A 21914-nucleotide genomic window follows, 5' to 3' on the forward strand; every position below is an offset into this window, starting at 1 on the left:
TAGTGGGTGCAGTGCACTTCAGGAAGGCGGACCTAGGCCTATACCCACTCTACCTGTTACACTTGTGGTGGTAAATGTGAGCCCTTCAAACCCCACCATAAACCCACTGTACCCACATGTAGGTGCCCCCCTTCACCCCTTAGGGCTATGGTAGTGTTGCACAGTTGTGGGGAGTGGGTTTTGGGGGGCTCAGCACACAAGGTAAGGGAGATTTGCACCTGGGAACAATTTGTGAAGTCCACTGCAGTGCCCCCAAGGGTGCCCAGTTGGTGTCCTGGCATGTCAGGGGGACCAGTGCACTATGAATGCTGGCTTCTCCCACGACCAAATAGCTTGGATTTGGTCGTTTCTGAGATGAGCATCCTCGGTTTCCATTATCATTGAAAATCGGGGACGACCATCTCTAAGGACGACCATCTCTAAGGTCGACCTAAATTTTGCGATTTGGGCGTCCCCGACCGTATTATCAAAACTAAAGATGGACGCCCATCTTGTTTCGATAATAAGGATTTCCCCACCCCTTCGCTGGGACGTCCTGTGAGGACGTACTCAGGAAAACTTGGGTGCCCCTCTCGATTATGCCCCTCCAAGTGTGTTGGGAAGTTTTCGTAGGACTTAACTACATTTCACTTTAGCATTTCAAGGTGTCACTTATTTACATTAATGTGAATAAGATCTGAATTGTGCACTTTTATTTTCTACAGAACCGCAATACTTTCATCAATAAAATATTAGTAAAACATATTCTCGATGTACAAATTTACTGTGTTTGTCATGGTTACTTCTTCTGTAGTAATGGACAGATTCTATTCCAGGGTTTGGAAATTCACAAAAGTTCAGAAAGTATTGTGTGAGGCCCTCTTTTAATGCTTTTTTATACATCCTTCCTGTGTTATTTCTTGACCTCCTGTTTGGGTAACTGATTATAGTTTGTTTGCTTACAAGTATTTATTTGGCTTTAAAAGCTTTCCAGAAGTGGTCGACATGATTTCTGGCTTGAGGTTTAAAGATAGCTAGACCATGATTGCCAGTCTGACATATTTCAGCTCCACACAAACATTTAGTCTGAAGTTTGGCATTCGTATTTTTGTTTTCAAGAATAGTACAATAAATAGCTTTATTTCTCTAGAAACTGGAGTTGGTTATTACAGGCAATGTTATGGAGGAAGAGTAGTAACATTTTGGTATAAGAGTGGGAATCCAGGAAGCTTCAGCCTCTGTCTGATGCTATTTTTTTTTGTGGTTGTAATCTAGATTCATATAATAACCTTTCATGCTGTGGAATCTATAATTTTCTAAATTTAGAATGGAGTTATTTGATTTGTGCAATGCTTTACTATAGAGACCAAAGTCAATAAAGAAAAACTGTTTTAGGTGAAGTGTTTCTGGGAGATGTGACTGGGAAACACAGAATTTTAAAATAGACTGTGTAATCCATCCCTTCTAAAAGTGTGAGCTCTAATTAACAAGTGATAATTTACTCAAATTTATAGCTGCAGCATGCCAGTTGCTACTGGAAATCATAGTCTTTGACCTCATGCTTTTATTTCTTATACACTTGCCTTTTTTATAATTCCTGCTGATTGTATCAGTACTTTTTTGATTGTATCTCTCCTTGAATGTCCATTTGAGGGAGTTGACATGCAATAAGTCTTTTATAACATAACAAAAAATTACATTACATTACAATAGGCACTTATACCCTGCAGAGTCCCATTAGAGCTCTATACGGTTTACAACAAGAGATGACCTGGGCATTCCCAGAGAGCTAACAAAATTAGATTCTAAAATTCAGCAAAATTACAAATTAACCCTGACAAAACAATTGAAAAAGTTATGTTTTAAGAGCTTTCTTAAACTGCATAAATTGAGCTATTTTCCTAATATTTGGCAGAAGCGTATTCCACCACTTAGCTGATTGAAAAGAAAATGAGCCATTAAAAACAGACTTATAAATGACCCCTGTAAGACTTGGATATTGTAATATCAGTGGTAACCTATTGATTTCCTCTGGTCAGAAGTGAAAGAAGAAGTTTCTATGGCGTATTTCATAAGTGATTAGCAAAAATAAACCCTTATAGCTAACCCCCCCCCCCCCCCAGTATATATTCTGTTTCTGCAATAAAATTATTTTAGGGAATTATACCTCATCTATTTGGCTTCTGAAATTTTTCCTTCCCCAGTTCTCCTTGGCAATACCCTGTTACCCAGGTACACAATATCCCAGGTTGTACAATGTTCTTTTTACAAACTTCGCTTGATTAGATCTATCCAATCTTTGTTACATCCCCCTTCATTAAATATTCTGATACATTCTGTAGTGATTAGCCAGTTGGATTATTGCAATTCCCTATACATGGGCCTCCAGATCAAAGATTGTCATAGGCTACAGATAGTACAAAATACGGCAATCAAAATCATTAACTGTCTCAAAAATATGACCATGTAACACCTTCTCTTAAAAATGCTCACTGGCTACCAATTTCACACCAAGTCATCTATAAGATACTACTGCTAGAATTCAAGCATCTCATCCTAGAAGAACCTGACTATCTTTCCCATTATATAGTTCCTTATTGCCCCTCAATGGCTCTCAGATCAGCATATCAAAACCATCTCAACATGCCAACTTACAAGCAAACCATTCATGAGCACAGTACACATGCCATATTCTCGGTACAGGGTCCTAAACTTTGGAACTCCCTACCACAACACTTGCGACAGCATTTATCTCTAGCCAAATAAAAGGCTGACCTCAAAACTTTCCTGTTTCAAGATGCTTATTTCTAAACTCTACTGCCCTTAAAACTCTCCTGTTTCAAAATGGTCGTGCTTAAACTCTACTCTTCACTTCACTCACTGGTGAGCTGACTGCAGAGTTTTGGAACATAAGAACACTAGCTTTCTGTCCTCCCCTCCCCCCCCCAAAACTATCACATGAGAGAGAGAGAATAAGTGAAGGCACGGGGGGGGGGGGGGGGGGGGTGGCACATAGAGAGAAAGGGAGAATGGGTGAAGTCCCCTCCAAAGCTACATTACCTGTTCAATGGCTGGTGGAGTAGCTGAAGCCCCACCAGTTGAAGAAATCCGCTGCCTAACAGGCTTATTTTTGAAAGTGATTGCCGGCCATCTTCCGACATAAATCGGGAGATGGCCGGCGAGCTCTCAAAAGCGGCGAAATCGGTATAATCGAAAGCGGCTTTTTTGACACCATCGCCGCTTTCCTGTCGCCACGCCGGCAAAAGTTCAAGGGGGCGTGTTGGCGGTGTAGCGAAGGCGGGACATGGGCGGGCATGGGCATGGCTACCAGATGGCCGGCTTTCGCGGATAATGGGAAAAAAAAGCGGCATTAAGCAGTATTTCACCGGGTTTATTTGGTCCTTTTATTTTCACGACCAAGCCTCACAAAGGTGCCCCAACTGACCAGATGACCACCGGAGGGAATGGGGGATGACCTCCCCGTGGTCCCCCACCTCCTCCCACACTAAAAAAATAAAAATAAAAACCTATTTTCACCAGCCTGTATGCCAGCCTCAAATGTCATACCCAGCTCCCTGACAGCAGTATGCAAGTCCCTGGAGCAGTTTTTAATTGGTGCAGTGCACTTCAGGCAGGCAGACCCAGGTACATCCCCCACCCCCCCACCTGTTACACTTGTGGTGCTAAGTGTTGAGCCCTCCAACCCCCCCCCCCCAAACCCACTGTACCCACATGTAGGTGCCCTCTTTCACCCATAAGGGCTATGGTAATGGTGTAGAGTTGTGGGGAGTGGGTTTGGGAGGGATTTGGGGGGGGCCCAGCACCCAAGGTGAGGGAGCTATGCACCTGGGAGCTATTTGTGTATTTTTAAAACATTTTTAGAAGTGTCCCCTAGGGTGCCCGGTTGGTGTCCTGGCATGTCAGGGGGACCAGTGCACTACAAATGCTGGCTCCTCCCATGACCAAATGCCTTGGATTTCACCGGGTTTGAGGTGGCCGGCATTTTTTTCCATTATCGCTGAAAAACAAAACTGGCGATCTCAAACCCGGCGAACTCTGGCATTTGGCCAGGCTAAACCATATTTTCGAAAAAAAAGATGGCCGGCCATTTTTTTCGATAATACAGTTCTAGCTAGCTGTTGCGCCGCCGCCAAAATAGATCGCCGGTGAAGTTCGATTATGTCCCTCTAAGTCAACCCCTTCCTCTTCATGCTGCCTTAAGAGCGAGGAAGTCAGCAGGGTGCCTCCAGCCACCAACGCTTGCTCCCACATACTTGGAGTGCCGGCATTGGCAGCTGGAGGCACCCTGCTGATTTCTCACTCCTGAGGCAGCACAAGGTGAAAGGGGGATGCTTTGGTAGTGGATTTCTTTGACTGGTTTTGGCATCCCCACTAGCAAAGGTATGATATCTAATGTGGGGAGAAGGAAATGTGTGCCCCTCCAGTCCATCCCTATGCCCACCCACCATGAACAGCTAGCTATGCCCTGACTTTAATTGCATGATTACATTTTTAATCATGTGTTTGATTGTGATTCAAATTTTTAAATGACATTCAGCCCTGTTTTTAAAATTCTAGCTGTTAAAGGAAGTAATAGCTTTAAGTAATTGGACAGTGTTCTAATCAGCTTTCTTAATTATTTTTTTCACTGTCAATCTTCCAGGTCACCCGGAATATATCGTTCCTCTTGTTTTGACTACACATACACAGCAGATTTTTCAGTGTCAACCTGATGAAGAATTCACAATGGAAAATCCATTTAAACTCATAAAGAAAGCAGACATACTTAATGACTTAAAGACAAGAGCAGCAATATCTGATTTCTCTCCAGTTAAAAAGCTAGTTGCAGTAGGTATCTTATTTCTTTATGGCTTCAAGTTCAACCCATTTATTGCACACATGCCAGCAAGTACACAGCAAAACCCATCTGTGGTAGCTGGCCATTTTTCCCCAGTTTTTAGGTAAGAATTAAGTTTTCCAGGGTAATGATGGGAAAGGGAAATAGGACTTGATATACCGCCTTTCTGAGGTTTCTGCAACTACCTTCAGAGTGGTTTACATATATTCAGGTACTTATTTTGTACCAGGGGCAATGGAGGGTTAAGTGACTTGCCCAGAGTCACAAGGAGCTGCAGTGAGAATTGAACTCAGTTCCCCCGGATCAAGGTCGACTGCACTAACCACTAGGCTACTCCTCCACTCCTAATGATAATGGGACAGATGTAAGAAGGTAGCACGTCAGGGGCGTATCTGAGGTTCAGCGGTAGGGGGGGCAGGGGCTAGAGTGAGGGGCACTTTATAGCCCCCCCCGGCCGCCGCTGACCCCCCCCCCCCACTGCCGTCAACCCCCCCCCCCGCCCGCCCTCAACCCTCCCCCGCCGTCGCCTACCCCCGCCGAGGTCCACTTCCTCCTGCCTGCCGGTGCCTTTTACTTCAGCTGGCGGGGGACCCCAACCCCCGCCAGCCCAGCCGAGGTCTTGTTTAAGTTTTTTTCCTCGTGGTGTGCTATGCTGTTAAAAGCTGCATCCCTTCCCTTCCAGCTTCGGACGGAGTCTGACGTCACAGCACGTTGTACGTGCAGGACGTCAATGTGCTGCGATGTCAGACTCCGTTCGAAACTGCAGGCAGGCAGGAGGAAGCGGACCTCGGCGGGGGTAGGTGACGGCGGGGGAGGGTTGACGGCGGTAGGGGGGTCCAGGGCAAAATCTGCGGGGGCCCAGGCCCCTGTGGCACCACGCAGATATGCCCCTGGTCTCATATAGTAAAAGCTACAAAGCACCAAGGCACTTTCACTTTCTGTATCCAAACGTTTGGATACAGAAAGTGAAAGTGCCTTGGTGCTTTGTAGCTTTTACTATATGAGACGTGGGGGTAAGGAATAATATATTGTAGAGGAATATATTCGAGTTATTTCCCAAGTTTTCCACGTCATCACTGTGACCCTTGATGCAGGTGCTAGTCACCGAAACACGGCCTGTGTCGGGTCTTTTTGTCAAGGCTCATTCATTAAAGAACTGTGTTCCATTTTTAAAGGCCCGTGGTGCTGTTTTTTTGTTTGGACTTTAGTTTGTACTTCGTTCCCTCTCTTTTGTTATATCCAGCTACTGGAGTTGCCATCGAAGCCCTTTCCAGCCCATTACTAAACCGGATTGCCATATACAGGACATGGACTGTACAAGTCTGCCCGGCACTGGCCTTAGTTCTTTACATTCAGAGTCGCCATCTAAGCCCCACTCAACAAATCCACACACATGCAGCCATTTACGTTTTTACCATCCATTTTCTAATTAGAGATCATCTGTGTTCATGCCACACATTTTTTAATTCTGTCACCGTTTTTGTCTCTACCACCTCCCTCGGGAAGGCATTTCAGGCATTGACCACCCTCTCTGTGAAAAAGAATTTCCTGATATTACTCCTAAATCTACCACCCAGCAACCTCAATTCATGTCCTGTAGTTTTACCATTTCCCCTTCTCTGGAAAAGATTTGTTTCTATATTAATGCCTTTAAAGTATTTAAATGTCTGTATCATATTTCTCCTATCCCTCTTCTCGGACATCTTTTGACATAAGCCCCATATCATTTTTGTTGCCTTCATCTGAACCGTTTCAAGTCTTTTTACATCCTTAACAAGATATGGCCTTCAAAACTGAATGCAATACTCAAGACATCAATGACTTGTACAGGGGCATCAGTACCTCCTTTCTTCTGCTGGTTACGCCTCTCTATAAAGCGTAGCATCCTTCTGACTACAGCCACCACCTTGTCATATTGTTTTGTCACCTTCAGATCCTTGGATGCAATCACCCCAAGGTCTCTCTTCCTGACATTAAACCATTCTTCTAACTTTTGCAGATCCTTTTTTGTGTTTTTCACATCTAGGCACACCAACTTACGCCTGCCATTGACATAGCGTTACACCCAAACAAGGGCTTGCCAGCGCCAACTTGATCTTGTATTCTATAATGAAATCTTAGCACCAAGATGCTGTTATAGAATTGCCATTATAGTGAAAGGCATTGAGGTGCCTGAACCATGGCACTGATTTATAGAATTACCGTGTATGTTTAGCATACATACAGTGGGGGAAATAAGTATTTGATCCCTTGCTGATTTTGTAAGTGTGCCCACTGACAAAGACATGAGCAGCCCATAATTGAAGGGTAGGTTATTGGTAACAGTGAGAGATAGCACATCACAAATTAAATCCGGAAAATCACATTGTGGAAAGTATATGAATTTATTTGCATTCTGCAGAGGGAAATAAGTATTTGATCCCTCTGGCAAACAAGACCTAATACTTGGTGGCAAAACCCTTGTTGGCAAGCACAGCGGTCAGACGTCTTCTGTAGTTGATGATGAGGTTTGCACACATGTCAGGAGGAATTTTGGTCCACTCCTCTTTGCAGATCATCTCTAAATCATTAAGAGTTCTGGGCTGTCGCTTGGCAACTCGCAGCTTCAGCTCCCTCCATAAGTTTTCAATGGGATTAAGGTCTGGTGACTGGCTAGGCCACTCCATGACCCTAATGTGCTTCTTCCTGAGCCACTCCTTTGTTGCCTTGGCTGTATGTTTTGGGTCATTGTCGTGCTGGAAGACCCAGCCACGACCCATTTTTAAGGCCCTGGCGGAGGGAAGGAGGTTGTCACTCAGAATTGTACGGTACATGGCCCCATCCATTCTCCCATTGATGCGGTGAAGTAGTCCTGTGCCCTTAGCAGAGAAACACCCCCAAAACATAACATTTCCACCTCCATGCTTGACAGTGGGGACGGTGTTCTTTGGGTCATAGGCAGCATTTCTCTTCCTCCAAACACGGCGAGTTGAGTTCATGCCAAAGAGCTCAATTTTTGTCTCATCTGACCACAGCACCTTCTCCCAATCACTCTCGGCATCATCCAGGTGTTCACTGGCAAACTTCAGACGGGCCGTCACATGTGCCTTCCGGAGCAGGGGGACCTTGCGGGCACTGCAGGATTGCAATCCGTTATGTCGTAATGTGTTACCAATGGTTTTCGTGGTGACAGTGGTCCCAGCTGCCTTGAGATCATTGACAAGTTCCCCCCTTGTAGTTGTAGGCTGATTTCTAACCTTCCTCATGATCAAGGATACCCCACGAGGTGAGATTTTGCGTGGAGCCCCAGATCTTTGTCGATTGACAGTCATTTTGTACTTCTTCCATTTTCTTACTATGGCACCAACAGTTGTCTCCTTCTCGCCCAGCGTCTTACTGATGGTTTTGTAGCCCATTCCAGCCTTGTGCAGGTGTATGATCTTGTCCCTGACATCCTTAGACAGCTCCTTGCTCTTGGCCATTTTGTAGAGGTTAGAGTCTGACTGATTCACTGAGTCTGTGGACAGGTGTCTTTCATACAGGTGACCATTGCCGACAGCTGTCTGTCATGCAGGTAACGAGTTGATTTGGAGCATCTACCTGGTCTGTAGGGGCCAGATCTCTTACTGGTTGGTGGGGGATCAAATACTTATTTCCCTCTGCAGAATGCAAATAAATTCATATACTTTCCACAATGTGATTTTCCGGATTTAATTTGTGATGTGCTATCTCTCACTGTTACCAATAACCTACCCTTCAATTATGGGCTGCTCATGTCTTTGTCAGTGGGCACACTTACAAAATCAGCAAGGGATCAAATACTTATTTCCCCCACTGTACATCTTAATTTAATAGGTATAATCGGATAACAGATATATTTCTATCTGTGATACATGTTTACTAATTTTTTTTCTTGCAGGATTATCCTGGAGAAGAACTTCTACTTGTTTTTGACAAAGATTTCAAGTATGGACAGAACTTCTATCTTGTTACAACAGAAGAAGCTAAAGAAAATATTCTTCATGTAAGATTCCTTAATATAAGGGGGTAAGAGTAATAGGATTTGATGCAGATATTTAATAAATACAAATATTTTTAAATGATACAGTAAAAGTTGGAACAATTTTTGACAGACTGATCTCTTGATAGCAATGAGTTATTCTTGGCTTTAAAATATCTTTTATCAGTGCTTTTTTTGTAGAAAAAAAGGTGCCGGTACTCATTATGGGTGGGGTCACCACATATGGCTCCACCCCTATGATAGCCACACCCACATTAACCACACCCCCTATACCAGCCATGGCGCATATAAACAGACATCATTGAAAATATTACAGTACTATAGGAGAAAAAAATAACGTGATTTGCTAAGTAGTAGTAGTAGTATACCCAGTGCAAAATAAGACAGCCAATGTAAATTCTCAAATTGGACATATTACAAACACTAAAATGAAAATAAAATGATTTTTTTCTACCTTTGTTGTCTGGTGACTGTTTTTCTTTCCATATTGGTCCCAGTCTGTGATTCTCCTTTCCTTTGTTTTTGCTTAACTCTTCTGTGCCATTTGTCATTTTTGTTTCCTTTTTCTTTGCTTTCTTCAATATTTTTCAGGCTCTCTCTCTGTCCAGATTTAATTCATTCTTACTATCCATTCTTTAATTTCCTTCATCTACCTGTGGCTTTTCATCTTTTCCTCACCCTTGTTCTCCCCATGCCCCTTCCTCTTATTCTCCAGTCTTTCTCTATTCCCCTTTTCCATCCAGCAGCTCTGCTTTCTCTCCCCATCCTTCCAGTGTCTCCCCTATTTCTTTCTGCATTCTTCCATCCAGCGTCTTCCCTCTTTCTCTCCCTATCCTTCCATTTTCCCTCTCTCTCTCCCCATCCTTCCATCTGTTTTTCCCTCTCTCTCTCTTTCCCCATCCTTCCATCTGTTTTCCCCCTCTCTCTCCCCATCCTTCCATCTGTTTTCTCTCTCTCTTTCCCCATCCTTCCATCTGTTTTTCCCTCTCTCCCCAATCCTTCCATCTGTGTTTTTCCCTCTCTCTCCCCATCCTTCCATCTGTTTTTCCCCTCTCTCCCCATCCTTCCATCTGTTTTCCCCTCTCTCTCCCCAATCCTTCCCTCTGTTGTTTTCCCTCTTTCTCTCTCTCCCCAATCCTTCCCTCTGTTGTTTTCCCTCTTTCTCTCTCTCCCCAATCCTTCCCTCTGTTGTTTTCCCTCTCTCTCTCCCCAATCCTTTCCTCTGTTGGTTTCCCTCTTTCTCTCTCTCCCCAATCCTTCCCTCTGTTGGTTTCCCTCTTTCTCTCTCTCCCCAATCCTTCCCTCTGTTGTTTTCCCTCTTTCTCTCTCTCCCCAATCCTTCCCTCTGTTGTTTTCCCTCTTTCTCTCTCTCCCCAATCCTTCCCTCTGTTGTTTTTCCTCTTTCTTTCTCTCTCTCCCCATCCTTCCATCTGTTTTCCCTCTCTCTCCCCAATCCTTCCCTCTGTTGTTTTCCCTCTTTCTCTCTCTCCCCAATCCTTCCCTCTGTTGTTTTCCCTCTTTCTCTCTCTCCCCAATCCTTCCCTCTATTGTTTTCCCTCTTTCTCTCTCTCCCCAATCCTTCCCTCTGTTGTTTTCCCTCTTTCTCTCTCTCCCCATCCTTCCATCTGGTTTCCCTCTCTCTCCCCAATCCTTCCCTCTGTTGTTTTCCCTCTTTCTCTCTCTCCCCATTCTTCCATCTGTTTTCCCTCTCTCTCCCCAATCCTTCCCTCTGTTGTTTTCCCTCTTTCTCTCTCTCCCCAATCCTTCCCTCTGTTGGTTTCCCTCTTTCTCTCTCTCCCCAATCCTTCCCTCTGTTGTTTTCCCTCTTTCTCTCTCTCCCCAATCCTTCCCTCTGTTGTTTTCCCTCTCTCTCTCCCCAATCCTTCCCTATGTTGGTTTCCCTCTTTCTCTCTCTCCCCAATCCTTCCCTCTGTTGTTTTCCCTCTTTCTCTCTCTCCCAATCCTTCCCATCTGTTTTCCCTCTCTCTCCCCAATCCTTCCCTCTGTTGTTTTCCCTCTTTCTCTCTCTCCCCAATCCTTCCCTCTGTTGGTTTCCCCCTTTCTCTCTCTCCCCAATCCTTCCCTCTGTTGTTTTCCCTCTTTCTCTCTCTCCCCAATCCTTCCCTCTGTTGGTTTCCCTCTCTCTCTCTCTCCCCAATCCTTCCCTCTGTTGTTTTCCCTCTTTCTCTCTCTCCCCAATCCTTCCCTCTGTTGTTTTCCCTCTTTCTCTCTCTCCCCAATCCTTCCCTCTGTTGTTTTCCCTCTTTCTCTCTCTCCCCAATCCTTCCCTCTGTTGTTTTCCCTCTTTCTCGCTCTCCCCAATCCTTCCCTCTGTTGTTTTCCCTCTTTCTCTCTCTTCCCAATCCTTCCCTCTGTTGTTTTCCCTCTCTCTCTCCCCAATCCTTCCCTCTGTTGGTTTCCCTCTTTCTCTCTCTCCCCAATCCTTCCCTCTCTTGGTTTCCCTCTCCCTGCCAAGTTTCCCGCGAACGGCGCGAAGTTGCGACGCACGCGGCACCAGCCCCTATTTCCGGCCGCTTCTGCTTCTCCTGTTGAGCAGCAGCGGCCGCTACACAAAGAAAAAGAAGATTTAAAAAAAAAATTGAAACCTGGCTGAAACGCGGCACCCCGGCACTGTAGACAGCCATTAGGCATTGGCTGTTGCCCCGCAGCCGCTCCTCCTCTTGCCTCTACGTCACTGCCCCTGGAGGAAGACCCCGGAGGAGCACAGTGACGTAGAGGCAAGAGGAGGAGCGGCTGCGGGGCAACAGCCAATGCCTAATGGCTGTCTACAGTGCCGGGGTGCCACGTTTCAGCTAGGTTTGAAGTTTTTTTTAAATCTTTTTCTTTGTGTAGCGGCCGCTGCTGCTCAACAGGAGAAGCAGCAGAGGCCGGAAATGGGGGCTGGCACTGCATCCGTCACGGGGCGGGGGAGCAAAAAAAAAAGGTGCCGGTACGCTGTACCGTTGCGTACCGGCACAAAAAAGCACTGTCTTTTATACAATTTCAGTAAAACAAGTCATAAAAACTTACTACTACGTATCATTTCTATAGCATTACTAGATGTACGCAGCACTGTACACTTGAACTTGAAGAGACAGTCCCTGCTCGATAGAGCTTACAATCTAATTAAGATAGACAGTCCCTGCTCGATAGAGCTTACAATCTAATTAGGACAGACAAACAGGACAAATAAGGGAGTTACTAAGGTGGGAATGATAAAACTTGGGTACTAAACAAGTGAGTAAAGGTTAGGAGTTAAAAGCAGCATCAAAAAGGTGGGCTTTTAGCCTAGACTGAAGATGGTCAGAGATGGAGCTTGACTTAGCTGCTCAGGAAGTGTGTTCCAGGCATATGGTGCAGAAAGATAAAAGGAACAGTGTCTGGAGTTAGCGGTAGAGGAGAAGGGTGCAGATAAGAGAGATTTAACCAGTGAACAGAGTTCCTGGGGAAGAGTGTAGGGAGAGATAAGAGTGGAGAGGTACTGAAGAGCTGTACAGTGAATGCACTTGTAAGTCAATAAAAGGAGTTTGAACTGTATGCGGAAACAGAAGTGACTTGAGGAGAGGGCTAATATGAGCATAGCAACACTGGCGGAATATAAGTCGTGCAGCAGAATTTTGAACAGATTGAAGGGGAGAGAGATGGCTTAGTGGGAGACCTGTGAGAAGCAAGTTGCAATAGTCTAAGTGAGAAGTGATAAGAGTGTGGATAAGGGTTCTAGTAGTGTGCTCAGAAAGGAAAGGACACATTTTGGTGATATTATAGAGAAAGAAATGACAGGTTTTAGCAATCTGTTGAATATGTGCAGAGAAGGAGCGGGAGGAGTCGAAGATGACCCCAAGGTTACGAGCTGATGAGACAAGGAGGATGAGAATGTTATTCACAGAGATAGAGAATGGGGGAAGAGGAGAGGTTGGTTTAGGAAGAACGGTAAGAAGCTCAGTCTTGGTCATGTTTAGTTTCAGATGGCAGTGAGACATCCATGCAGTGATGTCAGACAGGCAAGCTGATACTTGGGCCTGTATTCCTGCATAAAATTGCTGGTGTGGTGAGGTAGATCTGGGAGGCATCAGCATAAAGGTGATACTGAAAACCATGGGATGAGATCAGAGTACCAAGGGAATAAGTATAGATGGAGAAAAGAAGAGGTCCCAGGACAGATCCCTGAGGTACACCAAGAGGCTTATTTTCAAAGCACTTAGCCTCCCAAAGTTCCATAGAAACATATGGAACTTAGCCTCCCAAAGTGCTTTGAAAATATGCCTCCAACTGTTAGTGGGATATAAGTGAAGGAGGATCCACCAGAGTAGAGACTAAAAGTACGATGGGAGAGATAAGAAGAAAACCAGGAAAGAACATATCCCTGAAATCCAAGCGAGGACAGCATATCAAGGAGTAGGCAGTGATCAACAGTGTCAAAAGCAGCAGATAGACCGAGAAGAATGAGGATAGAATATAGACCTTTGGATCTGGCCAGAAACAGGTCATTGGAGACTTTAGCAAGCTCTGTTTCAGTTGAATGAAGAGGGAGAGAGCCAGATTGAAGTGGATCAAGAATAGCTTGAAATGAAAGAAAGTCTACGTATCTTGGATAGGAAAGGGAGGAGGGAGATGGGGCAATAGTTGGAAGGACAGGTAGGGTCCAATGAAGGTTTTTTGAGTAGTGGTGTGATTACGGCATGTTCGAAAGCAACAGGAACAGTCGCAGAGGAAAGTGAAAGATTGAGCATCTGACAGATAAAAGGGATGACAGTAGGAGAGATAGTGCTAAGTAGATGGGTGAGAATAAGATCAGAGGAACAGGTAGCTAGTTTTGAGGAGGAAAGAAAATGTGCGGTTTCCTCTTCATTGATTTCAGAAAAGGAAGAAAAGGAGCCAGGGGTTGAAGGAGGGAAGGAGAGGTGGAGATGACTTGGTTGAGAATTCAAGTTTAATCTTGTGAAGCTTATCATGAAAGTACTCAGCCAGAGTCTTGGGAGAAAGTGAAGGGGAAGTTGGAGGTGAAGGCACTTTGAGGAGAGAGTTCAGTGTTGCAAAGAGACGTTGAGGGTTTGAACCAAGAGAATTTGTCAACTGGATGTAGTAGTCCTGTTTGGCAAGTGAAAGAGCAGATTGGAAGGAGGTCAGCAAGAATTTGAAATGTATGAAGTCAGCATGGGCACGGAATTTCAGCCAAAGACATTCGGCAGAGCGGACACAGGAATGTAGATAGCAGATTCTAGAGGTCAGCCAAGGCTGATGTTTGGTATGCCTTACAGAACAGGGAATGGGAGCAGCGAGAGTATCCAGAGCAGAGGAGAGAGTAGTATTATAGGAGAGACAGCTTCATTGACAGACTTGGATAACATAGTGGTTGAGAACGGATTTGAAACACTGGAGGACAGAGTGAAAGCCATGAGTCAAATTCAGTGAGAAAGGAAGAAAGGGACATCAAGGGGTCAATAAATGACTGCTACTCGGAGAGACAGAGGAGTGGAGAGGACTTTGAAAGAAGAAAAGCAGTGAGACTGAGGTGGAATGAGAGGTTGAAGTCTACAGGAGGGTGACAGTAGTAGCCCAACACCACCTCCGCAGCCAACCGGGCGAGGAGTATGGGAGAAAAGGTAACCTCCATGACACAGGGCTGGAGATGAAGGTTCAAGAAAGAAGGAAAGCCAGGAGTCAAATTCAGTGAGAAAGGAAGAAAGGGACTTATTAGGGGGTCAATAAATGACTGCTACTCGGAGAGGCAGAGGAGTGAATAGACAGATGGAATGGACTTTGAAGGAAGAAAAGCAGTGAGACTGAGGTGGAAGAAGAGGTTGAAGTCTACAGGAGGGTGAAAGTAGTAGCCCAACACCACCTCGCCCAACCGGGTGAGGAGTATGGGAGAAAAGGTAACTTCCATGACACAGGGTCATGGCTGAAGCAGAGTCTTCAAGGTAGAGCCAAGTCTCAGTTACGGCAAGCAGATGGAGAGTACGAGAGATAAAAGAGGCCATGGATGTAGGAAAGTTTGTTGCAGACAGAGCAGGCATTCCACAGAGCACATGAGAAAGGCAGGGAAGAAGGGAGGAGGAGAGGAACAGAAATTAGATTGGAGACATCACAGTGTGACCTGCACTTGGGCTCAATTTCAAAAAGGTAGATGAGCCTAAATGAAAGTTGTGTTAACGTTCTGATTTAATACTTTCCTTTTATAGCTTTTAGCGGTTCACATTTCTCCTTTGCAGTTATGTAACTGATGAAATTAAAATGTCTACAAAATGTCAGCTGATTGGCATCATATTACTGTACTATGCACCCACAAAAAGAAGGCATCCTCTAGAAGCTTCCAGCACAAATACAAATAAGGAAAGCTAGAGTATAGACAGTACCTAATGCTCTAGAGTGGGAGTGGGCAACCTCAGTCCCCAAGGGCTGCAACAGTCACATTTTCAGGATTTTCCCAATGAATATGCATGACTCCATTATATGCAATTATATCTCATGCATATTCAAAATACCAGTTAATTCATTTTTAGAAAATACCTTTATTATTTATTTGCTTACAAAACCTAATACCTTAACATATCATTCTTTCATACACACTCATGCACACTCACTTACAAATGCACACTCATACACATTTCACAATAAAACCTTAATGGAGCAAACCCACTAATACATGTTATATCCTAACTGTTCAAAATGCCCAGTAACCTCAGCAGGATATTTGTTCAAAAAGTTCCTCTGATGCTAGTACTGCACTACCCCCACAGGGTGTGCCTGTTGCTTTAATCTTCCATACTGGTCACAGCACTGCACAGCAAGTTCAAAAAGTTCATCTGATTTTAGTGCTGCACTACCCCCTAGGGTGTGCTTGTTGCTTTAAACTCCCATCATAGTCACAGCACTACACAAAATCCAATCCTTTTCATATGTGCTGGGTCCCAGGAATTCCAAATGAAAATGCAAACATTTGCTTAGAGTTCTCCACTCCTATGGTCAATCCACTTCCACTCATGCGATGTGCTTTAAACTCTTACAGTCATCCGATGTACCCCAGACTCTACACAGCCTGTGTTTCGCTATATCCGCGTCATCAGGAGTCGGGTCCTACACAAACAAACACATGCAAAAGTGCTCACAACTCTATCCTAAACCCCTCTCAATAACTTATACTAATACATTAACATTTTACTCACAACCTGGCAGAAACCCAAATTGTGGCAATACTCCATACCACAAATCCAAGGGAGAGCAGTTGCTTCCCATGTCTGTCTCAATAGCAGACTATAGACTTTTCCTCCAGGAATTTGTCCAAACCTTTTTTAAACCCATATACGCTAACCACTGTTACCACATCCTCTGGCATTATAAGAATCAGTCTCTAACTTGACTGACACTATGGTGCTCATTTTCAAAGCAGATGATGTCTTGAAATGCCTTTAAAAAAGGTCCATCTGCTAAAAACATCCAAATCCTGATTTTGGAAAGTCAGAATTTGGATGTTTTCACACTGCAGTTCATCCAAATAGCAAGGGGGCATGTTGTGAGTGTGCTTTGGGTGGGACTAGGGAAGGTGGAAAAGTAGGACGTCCAACAGGAATTTTCAAATGGGAAGAAAGTCCATGTTTAAAAAGAAGGATATCTTTTTCTAGACCTGTTTCAGTCGCGTCAAAGTTACAAAAGGTTGCTCTAACTGAGCAGCTGACCACTGGAGGAATTAAAGCATGACCCTTCCTTAAGATTGCCCCCCTCCACCTTGCGCCGCCGCTCCCTCCTGCCTGTCCGCCCCCTTACCTTTCTGTCTTTACCTGTGTTTATATCTGTCTTTAAACAGCACAAGGGATTTACAAGCCCAACTGAAGTTGAGAATCCTGAGGCAGGCGCACTGCGCCTTGAAACGCAGGACTGCATCAAGTCTTGATATCATTTTTATAGATCCCTGTGGACTGTATGTTTGTTTTAGTTGATTTTTATTTATGACCTTTTTATTAAATATCCCTTGGTTGGCGTTTCTTTGGTGGTTCCCCTTTTCGTTTTGCTTTTCCTCAAGTACATGGCTGTCCAGGACTTAATTGTGCTTTTCACTTTTAACAGATAAGGGAATGTGTGGGCTTGCTAACATGATTTCCTTAGACATTTGTACAAACAGATGGCCAAATAAATAACAAGAGAGCAAGACTAAATACGTTCATGACAGTTATTTAAAGGGAAAAATTAAGAACAATGGGGCCGATATTCAGACCATGGGAGGCAGCCTGGCTAGCTCCCATGGTCGGCAATGAGGATGGTGACTGGCATTGAACATCCAGTTTATGTTTGGCTGGTTTAAACACAACTGGCCAAGCCAATGTTCAGCACTGGTCAGTTAAGTTTATAGCAGCGAAAGATAGGCCTCCTATTTGTGCAGCCCGATTTGGCTGCCAAATTTAGCTGGCAATGCGCTGAGTGCCAGCTATATTGTACGATATAGCTAGTTAGCTGCTATGTGTTGGCCGCAAATATTCACATGGAGATAGCCAGCTATCTCCCGCTGTATATTTGTGGATAGCCAGTTCTGTTTAACTGGCCAGGAGCCATTCTTGGTCGGTTAAATAGTGCTGAATATCAGGGGAATTAACTTGGATAGTCCTTTACACTATAAGGTGTCCATAAGATACAGATTTTGTTTTATGTATAGTTCTAATTACACAATATATTTATAACAAATAATCCACATTTAGCCTGTATTTCCTATTTTAGCCTCCAGAAACCTTGGAGAAAGAAGGAGATTTAAGAACAGGAATATCAGACGAATATATCTATAAGCCTCCAGTTCAAAAAGAGTGGGTTTCTTTGGGTAGTGAAAAGGAAGTTGAGGAAGAAGCCGTGAAGGAATCTGTAGATAAGGTCAGATACATTTTTTTGTTTCTCAAACTGCATTACAGACGAAAGAGTCATTTACAGTAATCAAAACCTTTGCATTGGCTGAGGTTCAAGATTTTTTGGTTTATTTCAGTGTGTGTCTCTAGGATTTTCATCCTCCTCCTGATGTCTATGAAAATAAAATTGCATTTATTCATTGGACTTAATTTCATGCTTAGTTAAATCTGCACTTAAAATGGTACATCATTTTATTGCCCAATATTCAAAGTAAGCTGAGCTCCTAAATTTATACTCCTTAGTTAGGCTCCTAAATTTGTGCAATTTATTTTCAGCCAAACATAGAGGCCCTTTCCCTAAACCGTGTTAAGAGCTAACATGCACTTAACGTGGGAAAAAAGGTTTACCACAAAATGCGTTAATTCGTTTTGCAGTAATTTTCCTATCAGCGTGTGCTAATCATGTATTATTTAATTTGTAAAAAAAAAAAAAGTCAGGAGGGGTGTGTCAAAGGCAGAAAATAGGTGTGAAAGCGTTGTCCAGCTAATGCGTTTGTATTAGTGCATGCTAACTGATTAACACTGACTCAACATCGGAGCATTTAGCACCTCCTAAATAAGAGGCGGTAAGTGCTCCTGTGTTAAATTTCTTTTGCAGTCCTATGTGCTAATGACCCACAAAAAAAAAGAATATTTCAAATGGGTCTCAATACTGCTGCATTAAAAATGGGCTTAGCATATGGGAAAGTCCCTTGTTAGCATGCGCTAAGCCCAGATTTTCCTGCACGTTAGTACAAAGGGCCCCTTAAGCACCTAAGGGGTCCTTTTACTAAGCCATGGTAAAAAGTGACCTGCGGTAGTGTGGGTGCATGTGTCGGGCACACGCTGGGCCTTTATTTTACCATGGGTAGAAAAAAGGGCTTTTTTTAATGGGCCAGGAAATGGGCATCGCTGAAATTAAAACTAGCGTGCACCTTTTTACGACCTGAGTCCTTACCGCCATCCATTGACCTAGCGGTAAGAGCTCACGCTCTACCCATGCGGTAACCATGCAGCACATGCCAACTGCTGACTACTGCCGGGAACTGCAGTAGAAAATAGAAAATTATTTTCTACCGCGGGATTCGGCAAGCGCCAAACTCAGAATCACCACCAGGCGCATGTGCTAGCCCAGTGATAGTGCCAATTTGGTGCGCGCTACCCACATGTTAATCCTCCTGTGCCTTAGTAAAAGGGCCCCTAAGTGTTTAACTGAAAATTCATCTTAATTTATGAGCTTAAGTCATGCTTATAAATTTAGGACTGCTATTCATCTGCCTAGGTTTATGAGCTAATGTTCCAGGAGCCTTTTGTAAAATACACTGCCAATTATGAACATTGCAACTGGTGTGTCCTTTTTTATGATCTAGGTGACCTGTATAAAACTGGGTTTTTTATGGGGCCCTTTTACGAAGGCACACTAAAAGGTGGTCGGTGGTAGCTGTAGTGCATGTTTTTCCTGTGCGCTCAGGCCACCTCTTAGCGCGGCTGCAAAAAAAGCTGATTTTCCATTTACAGCAATAATGGCCAGATTTTAATTTCCTAATTTGTGCCTGGTCGTTTACCACATGAGTCCCTACCACCTCCTATTTAGAAGGCGGTAAGGACTCATGCGCTAACCCAGCGGTAATCGGGCAGGACGTGCTGCTTATTACCGCCAAGAATGTCCCCCGTGCTAGGAAATTGAAAATTATTTTCTACCACAGAAAACAGCATGTGCCAAAATCAGAACTACCGCTGGGTGCCTGGGAGCGCCTGATGGTAGTGCTGTTTCGGCATGTGCTACCCACATGGTAGCCCGACTGCTCCTTCGTAAAAGTGCCCCTATGTGTGCAAGTACAGTGTGCCCTTGTAAATTGCCAGGGATATATGTACATAAAAGTAGGTGCCCAATAAAAATAGCACCTACTTTTAGGTGAGATGTGTGTATGTGTTCCTGGGAGTGGAGAATGGATGTGTCAGAAGCAAGACTAATACTTATGCACATATTTTATCAACGGCAAATATATGTGCCAGTTCTTAATGGCACATAATTATTCCTGCAGGAGCAGGTGCAACTTTGTGCAGGAACTTTCTGGGAGGCTAGTTAATGAAGCCACATACAGTAAGTAAACTTGTTATCTTTATAAAGTAGGTGCATCGTATGTGCCTTTTCTTCCGAGGTGCCCTGTTATAAAATTACCTTCTACATCATAAGACGAGGGAGGCAGAGGGTAGGTGCTAGTCAGGGGGTGGAGACACAACTATTGGGGGTGGGGATCCCTAATATGAATCTCAGATGACATTCAGCCAGGACACACATGTCTTAGGCGTGTCCTGCCTGAATATTGGCCAGCAGCGAAGCACGTGTCCGGATAGGTATGGCTATTCACTGCTGCTGCCCATACATGGCCCAGCCTTGAATATCCAAGCCTAATTCAGCCACTGATGGTCAGTGCTTAAAAAAATGGTGTCCACCACCAGCTGAATATTGACTGGTATATCTTCGAGCATCAGCCACTTGTGCCAGAAGTGTCATTATTCGGCAGCAGTGTTGACTATGTCCGGGGTGAATCTTCAGGAACAGTTCACAGTTTTCAAAAATATCTTATGAGAAATTAATCTAATATAATAAAACGCACCGTGAACGTTCTAATGAGGACAACGTTCTGAAGCCATCTGACGTCACTCCCTGAGTCCCTGGCTGTAGGGTTCGTGGTGTTCGTGGCGTTCGTGGTGTTCGTGGTGTTCGTGGTGTGAAGCCATCCAGCCGTCTCTGCCCCGCCCTCGCGTCTAAACAAACAAATCCGGAAGCGAAGCGTCAGGGAAGGAGGCGGCGCTCCCGACGTCTACCCTTCCCTTCGCTGTGTTCCGCCTTCAAAACAAGGCGGAACACAGCGAAGGGAAAGCTAGACGTCGGGAGCGCCGCCTCCTTCCCTGACGCTTCGCTGCACAAACCGCCACGGAGGTAAAGTTAAAAAGAATAAAAAAAAAAAAAAAAAGGGATGCATGGATGCGAAGGGGTGGGGGAGCATGGATGCGAAGGGGGGGGGCATGGATGCGAAGGGGGGGCATGGATGCGAAGGGGGGGGGCATGGATGCGAGGCATGGATGCGAAGGGGGGGGCATGGATGCGAAGGGGGGGGGAGAAGAGGGCGGGCCAGGCTGGGACATGGCAGAGAGAGTAGCATGGATGCGAGGGGGGGTCATGGAAGGGCGAGAGGGGACTTGCTGGAAAAGGATGAATGGAGGCGGCAGGGGACAGAGGAGCATGGATGGGTATGGATTAGGAGGGCAGGGCACAGGGAGAGAGGGGAATTACTGGAAATGGATGAATGGAGGGGCCAGGTGACAGATGAGCATGGATGGGCATGGATTGGAAGGGCAGGACTCAGGGAGAGGGGAATTGCTGGATAGGGATGAATGGAGGGGACAGATGGGCATGGATGGATATGGATTGCAGAGCAGGCCTCAGGCAGAGAGGGCAAATGCTGGATAGGGAAAAATGGAGGGGCCAGGTGACAGAGGAGCATGGATGGGCATGGATTGGAAGGGCAGGACTCAGGGAGAGGGGAATTGCTGGATAGGGATGAATGGAGGGGACAGATGGGCATGGATGGATATGGATTGCAGAGCAGGCCTCAGGCAGAGAGGGGAAATGCTGGATAGGGAAAAATGGAGGGGCCAGGTGACAGATGAGCATGGATGGGCATGGATTGGAAGGGCAGGACTCAGGGAGAGGGGAATTGCTGGATAGGGATGAATGGAGGGGACAGATGGGCATGGATGGATATGGATTGCAGAGCAGGCCTCAGGCAGAGAGGGGAAATGCTGGATAGGGAAAAATGGAGGGGCCAGGTGACAGAGGAGCATGGATGGGCATGGATTGGAAGGGCAGGACTCAGGGAGAGGGGAATTGCTGCATAGGGATGAATGGAGGGGACAGATGGCCATGGATGGATATGGATTGCAGGGCAGGCCTCAGGCAGAGAGGGGAAATGCTGGATAGGGATGAATGGAGGGGGCAGGTGACAGACAAACATGGATGGCCATGGATTGGGAGGGCAGGGCTCAGGGACAGAGTGGAATTGCTGGAAAAGGATGAATGGAGGGGGCAGGGGACAGATGGCCATGGATTGGGAGGGCACGGCTCACACTCTCTCTCTCATATATAATGTCTTTCTGACTCTCACTCTCACACACTCTGTCTCACACAGTATCACATTCACTC

At 45.1% G+C, this 21914-nt stretch overlaps 1 protein-coding gene across 1 annotated transcript in view; it reads left to right on the top strand.

Moving 5' to 3' along the window:
- WDR63 (WD repeat domain 63) overlaps positions 1–21914 on the top strand; it is a 153140-nt gene that overhangs the window by 42743 nt on the left and 88483 nt on the right. Inside the window, exons 4-6 of the mRNA XM_030206324.1 lie at positions 4643–4827; positions 8736–8840; positions 17547–17693. Of these exons, the coding sequence (XP_030062184.1) occupies positions 4643–4827; positions 8736–8840; positions 17547–17693 (437 nt within the window). The remainder of the gene's footprint in view (positions 1–4642; positions 4828–8735; positions 8841–17546; positions 17694–21914) is intronic.

This window comes from Microcaecilia unicolor, chromosome 6, assembly GCF_901765095.1.
Source record: "Microcaecilia unicolor chromosome 6, aMicUni1.1, whole genome shotgun sequence".
NCBI lineage: Eukaryota > Metazoa > Chordata > Amphibia > Gymnophiona > Siphonopidae > Microcaecilia > Microcaecilia unicolor.